This window comes from Sinocyclocheilus anshuiensis, unplaced genomic scaffold (assembly GCF_001515605.1).
Source record: "Sinocyclocheilus anshuiensis isolate Anshui unplaced genomic scaffold, SAMN03320099.WGS_v1.1 scaffold572, whole genome shotgun sequence".
Taxonomy (NCBI): Eukaryota; Metazoa; Chordata; class Actinopteri; order Cypriniformes; family Cyprinidae; genus Sinocyclocheilus; species Sinocyclocheilus anshuiensis.
The window spans coordinates 292,764-300,685 of NW_015555778.1; the positions used below are offsets into that span (position 1 = coordinate 292,764).

Genomic DNA, 7,922 nt, shown 5'->3' on the forward strand with positions numbered 1-7,922 from the left:
TATATATATATATATATTTGAATATGAAAGTGGCAGATACCTTAAATATGTATGTAATTTTCCAAAATGTAATTGGAAAAAAAACCTGAATATTATTTTATTCATACATGTATGCATTTATTAATTTCTAAAATAATTATTTAATATTTATTTTGAAAAAAAATATTTATAATTAAAGGAATGCTGTTTAAACCTGTCTAAATCTGATTTTAAATCAAGTTCTATTATGCTTGCAATGATACTTTTATAATATGATATACCTTATAATTCAATTATAAAACTATCGAATATTCATATTCATAAACAAACTTTAGTCTACCTCACCGTAAATGTGGCTAATTTGTCTTACTAAACAAAACAGCTTTTTTTCCCCATTTATAAATGATTTGGGCCAAAATGCAGGAGAGGGGGGCACATAATAAAATGCATTATCAGCGTGACTCATTAATATTAATTATGTGACATGATTATTTGCAAAACAGTCATACATACCCCAGAGACATATATAACACATATGCTCCCTTGTGTGTCTATTCTTGCACTGTGCATGAATTACTGTAACATTCAGTGCTTCATTCTGAAAAAGTGGACTCCTTCATCTTCATAGGCAGCAAAAGCCATTAAAGTCCAAATTAGCCACAAATTCCTGAGGTAAAATGTGACAGCAGAAACAGCTTGGGAGTGGCGAGAAAGAGGGAGAATAGGTAATTTCTGCACAGCAATTACTTTGCCCCGTGAGGAGAATCAATATTTAATTTCTGTCTGCAATGATAACGAGATGGCAAAATCATTGTTTATATATTTGAGCTTGAATAGACCTGTGGGTAGTGAGAGACAGAGAGAGTTGCAGTGGCAGACAGCCACAGCAAATGAAGCTGCTCGTCCACTCAGCTGATGTGAAACAAACAGCATTGCCTGCTAAAGGCCATTAGCAAATGAGCAGGCTTTTACCATGCCATTGTGATCGCTGTGATCCAGTGACTGAGAACTTCCACATGTAATCACATACCACCCGCACATAGTCTGAGGCAGCCAAAGGAAAGGTGCACAACAATTTGGGAAGGAAGATACGATCAGATCAGTGGCTTAAACAGTGTTTCTTTTACTACAGCCATTTGTCCTGGGGGTTGAATTAGTTTAATTTGTTGTATATTTTCACAAACAATAATTGCAAATGGAGCTATTAAACAAAGCAGCCATTTATTTCCCATTCATAAATTATTTGGGCCACAAACAAACAAACAAATGGTTATATATAACTATTTCAGTAGTTAGACATCAGTATCAAATTTAATAAATTTTGTCAGTTAGGTTGTTTTGCCACTAGTAAAGTTTTATTAAAAGTTATTGTATTTGGCCACCAAGAAAATATGTAGAATATATATATATATATATATATATATATACGAGAATGGGATATTGGATAGGAATCGGAAGTAAAAAGCATACAAATTAAGTTAAATATCACTTGTTTAGCAGTGAAATGTTTTGTGTAATGTTAGCTAAGAGGTTAGCCTTAACAGATGGAGATGGCCTAAATAATAATAATAATAATAATAATAATAATAATAATTGAACAAATAAATAAATAAAACACTTTCTAGGAGGGGAAATTACTCTTGATGTATGTACATTGCTGGTCATTATTAGTTGATAAATGAAATAGTGCAAGTGTCAAAATGTGTTTTATAAGAATTGTATGAAATTCACAGGGGCCAAAGCTGTCCATAGTTGAAAAAACACCCAGAATGGCCAGATGCTTTCCTGAATGCTTCTCACTGTTCACTGTACACTGTTATTTTAGTTAGAGGCTGTGTGTGGGAATGATTGGAAAAATCACTGTATACAGTAAGAGGTACCTGACATAATTCAGCAATTCACAGCTGCAAAATGACTATTTGTATTTGACAAAATATGCCATCAAACTAAAATTTCTCACAGTACAAAGATAAAACGACAGCGAGAATGTAGGGGAGAGAGAGGGGCCGGCAAATCTGCGAACAAAACCGTTATCTCGTTCTGAATACTCTAGAGATGGAGAATGACCTTGCATTGTGGAGATAATTTATTCTCAGAGAAGGTGACCTTTGGAAATTACATTCGCAGAGAAGTGGAATTGGAACCGCTGATACATTTATAAAAAGAAAAGACAAAATGGATGAATAAGACTAAGATTATTTAAAAAAACAAAAAACAAGATGGGTGTCACAGTGCATAACGTGAAAGTTCTGCTGTTGCCATACAGATGGTGGCGCACTGGAGCCTTTTAAAATGAGAGGACAAATAAACCAGGTTGAGCTTCTTTTTTGCCAAATGCATTCATTTCAATTGAAACAGCAATATTGAAATAATTTGAAAGTGTTTTCAGTGGCATTTAAATTATAAAAAGACCTTTTGAAATGTAATCCTGATACTACAAAGCTCAATGTAAAAGTTTTTCCTGTTTTACAGCAACTATTTATTAACTTCAAATGACAGACACAGACATCACTGCTTTTTAAATGAAACCCAGTAATTAACAGCTTTTAGTGTTTGCTTTGTTTTCGTGCCCGTTATTCATCCCTCTAAGTGACCCTTTTTTTAATCACGGAAACATCCATTTGTCTAGTACTGAAAGAGCTGAAATGTTTTCTCATAAAATATTTGTTTATTTAATCACCTGGATACACGTGGCAAAACTTTGAGCTTAAGCTGCCAGCAGAGCGGGTTAGATTCCTGATTAGGGCTGCACGATAAATCGCATGCGATATTTAACGAGCATCTTATCAGTAAAGCCCCTGATGAAAAACAAGTTCCCGGGATAAACAAGTGTAGTGCGAGCGGAGAGAGGCCGCTAATTTGTTGCCTGTTGGCCAGCAAGAGGTTATTGATTGGGAACTAATTGATTGCCAGCTGAAGTGATAAACCATGTGCTTGTGCAGACAGCATCACTAATACAGGAAGGGAGCGTCTGAAATCACATCATGGCCTCCAGTGTGGGAGCAGAGCCCGGCCGTTCCGCACATGCTACGGTGATGAATGATCTCCAACATATGTGATCAGGCCCTGTGCTGCACACTTTATTCAATCGATGAGCTCTCTGTGTGGTTAAGCACAAATCTAAGATGGTTAATGCAGGGAAATGATTTCATTTAGTGCAAGGCACTGCAGTGTTTCGAATGCAATGCATGTGGCTGGAAAATGGTCCACAAATTGCTACAAAACTCATTATAGAGGTAAAACATGCCATTTTTTGCCAAGTCATGATTACAGTGAATGCAAGCAATCAAATCTCAGTGAATGCATGACTGATGTAACACAATGTAAGCGGCATTTACTATAGAAGTCATTTTATTTCATTTTGTCCTGCGAGGAAAACCCCTCAGTTTAATGACTATATTTTAGTGAGACAAACAGGGCAGGAGCTCTTTTTATTACTGTGAAATGGGCATTGGGTTGTGCTTAAGGGAAGTTAGACATAAAGTGGAATTCTTATATGAAAGAAATTTAATGTTTCTGCCAGTACCGAAGTTGGAGTGAGGAATCACAGCTGTGCTCCCAAACTCTGCATCACAAACTACTACAAAAGTGCTGAAACACAAAATACATGATGAGAAATACAAAACAAAATGTTCAGACTTCAACTAACTATATTTGTGAGTAATATCTCTCGGAGTAGTATAGTCCCGCCCATTTGAGAGTTCAGCCAAGCATATAAAAAGTCGGGGCTACAGATGTTTAATAATCCATGAATGAAAATAAGCACATAGAAGCATACTACCATTCAAAATTTTGTGGTCAGTTATTTATTTTAAAATAAATTAATTTTATTTAACATGAGTAATGAGTACATTACATTGATCAAAAGTGACACACACACACACACACACACATTATACATACACATATATACAGTGGTGTGAAAAAGTGTTGGCCCCCTTCCTGATTTCTTATTTTTTTGCATGTTTCTCACTGCATGTTGTGTTCACTTGTGTTATCTTTTACTAATATTTAAATTTGTTTGATGATCTAAAACATTAAAGTGTGACAAACATGCAAAAAAATAAGAAATCAGGAAGGGTGTATATATTCAAATGAATGTTTCTCCTTTAATCTTTCCATTCATCAAATAATCCTGAAGAAAAATGTATTAAGTAGCACATGTATTAAATGTATTAAGTGAAGAAAAATATTAAGTAGCACAACTGCTTTCAATATTAATACGAAATTAAGAAATGTCTTTTGAACACCAATATATATAAAACAAAAAGTAGAAAAGAGTTTTAAACTGGGATGATAATTCACAAAATACTTCTTTCAAAAATATTAAAACCTTTATAATTTACATTTTACCGGTCAAAAGTCAGGAATTAAGCTATTTTAATGCTTTTGAATGAAGTCTCCAATGTTCAACAAGGCTACATTTATGTGATTAAAAGTGCAAAAAGTGCATTAATATTGACAAATGTTATTACAATTTAAAAGAACTGTTTTCTAATTGAATATATTTTCAAAAGTAAGTTATTCTTGTGATGGCACAGCTAAATTTTCAGCAGACATTACTCCAGTCTTCAGTGTCACGTGATCCTTCAGAAGTCATTCTAATATATTTGATTTTATACACTTCACAGTGAGACAAAAAATGGTTTAAAAAATAGAAATCTGACATCATGTCCATTATTATTCACAAAGGAGTAATCTATCGTCCTTTCATTGAAAAACACATACAGGAAGAAACAATTGTTGGTAACAGAAAGCCCCATTTATGTTGAATAGAGCTGGGTGACAATGAACTCACTATTACAGAAATCTAAGCTTGTATGCATAAGATACCTTCTTCCGAAGCCTGCCAAATGCTTTCACTAATGGCTTGCAATTAGCGTGTCATGGCACGCACACAAAACGTGCATTATCTTGATGAAATCCCAGCGAAAAGGGTCTAATCTAGAGAATGGCAGATGATGTGCTGTGGACCCGATCAGGCTTTTATGAAGTGTTGAGTGACAGGACTGCGGCGCCACAGAATGAAGAGTTACAGCCCAATGGACTGCTGGGGCAGCTGCGCATTCGGTCCTGCCACATGATTTCAAAGGAGGAGTCCGCCCTCAGTGGCCTTGCCTTCTGTTTGTATCTGTGTGTGTGTGTGTGTGTGTGTGTGTGTGTGTGTGTGTGTGTGTGTGTGTCTATACTGGCAGATTAATTAAAGTGTGATCAGTGGCTCTCGGAGCACAAGGAGGAATTCAGGTAACAGTGGCAAAAGCATGCCTGGCTGCATTATCAGATGCAGGGGTTATCAGATGCGGGTGAGTCTGAAACACAACACTTAGTTCTTTCAGTTGGTTTTTACAGTATTGATCACGGCTCTGCTAAGGTCAGTAATCTATCATTCACAGGGTTGCCAAAATGTCAGACTGTTGTTTTTCTCTTATATTGTTTTAGTCAATCACTGAGATGTTTGACCAGCCAGCCTGGTCTCATTGTTTATACATAGATATTAGTACATAATGTTCACAAGCCCCAAATGTTTTGATTGATGATTAAATTTATAATTTGGATGTATTAAAACGTATAATATAATATAAAATTTACTACGTATTTACAGGTAAACAACGTAAAATATTTATACATTTTTTATATCATTAAGATATTTGTATCAATGCATTTTTAAAATCATTTTATTGATAAATTATTTAGATTTTTAGACCCCTTAACCTACCCCCAAACCTAAACCTACCCATTTCATAGTGAATATAAAAATATATAAATACGTAATAGACCAAAATATGCAGGGAAATGACTATTTTAGTAACAATATATCATTAATTAGTCTCATTTCTCATTCAAACACAGTTAAACACACACAAAGGCAAGCCTGCCACCTTTAACTAAAAAAGCATAACGGCTAATGCTAACGCTGCCTCTTTGGCAGTATGCAGGGAATGTCGTGACAAGTAGGACTCATTTACGGCATTATTACCAGCAAATATGTATTGCATTACTATTTAACAAAATATATGTAATATTGTGTATTGTCTAAAAATATCGATGTTTTGTTTCTTTGGTTTTCAGGTTTTACCTGAAATTAAACTTGAATTGTAATGACTATTATGTGACTGTAAAACTGTGAAGCTGCCACTGAAGTCACTGCCATTGTATGATTAGCTGAGGTGCCTCACGTGATCCAAGATAGCCATTACACTTTTCCCAATGGTAAGTAATACAGACCCTCTCATCTCCCAATAACTCTGGTGCGTCAGCGCGGGCTTTGACAAGAGGTGCTCACTGCAGCCCGTAGCGCGATGACGTACTGGATCAGATCCATTACGTAGTGGATGTTTTACACACATGTGCTTTAAGTAGGTTTCGAATAAATGTACATTTTCATTTACAATTAATCATTTAGCAGACGCTCTTATCCAAAGTGACTTACAAATGAGGACAATAGAAGCAATCAGACCAACAAAAGGCAACAATATATAAGTGCTGTGATAAGTCGGTTAGCCTAACACAGTACACGTAGCAAGGGTTTTTGACCTACATTACAATGCGCGATGACCTACATTACATTTCAATGTAAAAACGTTAATGTCTAAATTCTTCCACAATGTTTTTCTCCCTACTGGCAACTTGAAGCTTGGTATTTATTTATTTATTTATTTTAAATACTGAATAGTCTGCATTTCATATATTATCTCCAGGATGCCCACATAAGTAGGCCTGTCGCGATAACAACATTTTGTTGTGCGATATATTGCCCCAGAAATAATTGCGATAAGCGATATTGTAATTTTAAAGACCATTTTATGCCACTGGCACAGATCCCTGAACAATAGGGATGACACTTTTTTGTAGAAGCATTTTTTAAAAATTGAACTAGCACCTCATGACTACACCGCGTTATGTTCGAGAAGCTGCAAAAGACACAGGCGCAAGTGGAATGTACAAAACATGGTGACATTAATTTTTAAGTAAAGATAATGGGCGATATATTGCGTCACCAAAAATTATTGAGGTTATGTACATATATTGTGCGATAAGTCGATATATTGATTATTGCGACAGGCCTGCACATAAGTGCTGCATCCATTATTGTAAGGATACAACAATCACTGTAACATGATATGCAGATGTTGCACTGTAAATAGCTAATTATTAAAATATACATCATTCTGACAGTGTTAAGTCTTTTTGACTCTTTGTAGCCTATGCATCATGTTTATTTCAATTTAACTGGGGATATTAGATTAATGCCAATCCATTTTGTTTATTTAGATTTTATATTATTGTAATATAGCTATTACAAACATTTTCAGTAATAATAGAAAAAAAAAAAACACTAAAATGCTATTAAGGGTTTACCTCGCTAATAACGCCTTAGTCAGGGCTTTTCACACTATCATCTGATAAAAAAACACTCAATACAATATCAGTTTAAAAATATTATATAATATTATATATAAGGAAAAAAGAGAGAGTGAGAGATCGTAAAGGAATGAATAACGGCAAATGTCTTTATTAGAACGTCGATCTATCTCTAGAGATTTCACTTGCATATAACACACACAAAAAAATGAAATTGTCATCTCTATGCTAATATAACCTTGTCCCTGATCATGTGTGTATTTGTTGGACATGGGATTAACAGTAAAAAAATAAAAAATAAAAAACTATTATCGGCTAACGGAACCCAGACTGACACAGGATTATTTTTCTTATTTTTATATATATATATATATATATATATATATATATGTGTGTGTGTGTGTGTGTGTGTGTGTGTCCACATATTTTAGTATAACTCTTATACTATGTCACGTATAGCACACACAATGAGAGCGAAAATTTATATTTGATTCAAGAATGAATAATTGACAGAACTATATAAGACTATAAGTGGAAAAAATAAAGACAACAGTTATAGTTTCTGGACCCCATTTTTTAAT

At 34.5% G+C, this 7,922-nt stretch overlaps 1 protein-coding gene across 1 annotated transcript in view; it reads right to left on the reverse strand.

Annotated features, from left to right (window-relative positions):
* The window catches only part of LOC107674502 (inactive N-acetylated-alpha-linked acidic dipeptidase-like protein 2), a 73,830-nt gene extending 67,529 nt beyond the window's left edge, over window positions 1–6,301 (reverse strand). The window contains exon 1 of the mRNA XM_016468489.1: window positions 6,263–6,301. Coding sequence (XP_016323975.1) covers window positions 6,263–6,301 — 39 coding nt within the window. The remainder of the gene's footprint in view (window positions 1–6,262) is intronic.
* Between the last annotated feature and the right edge of the window lie 1,621 nt (window positions 6,302–7,922).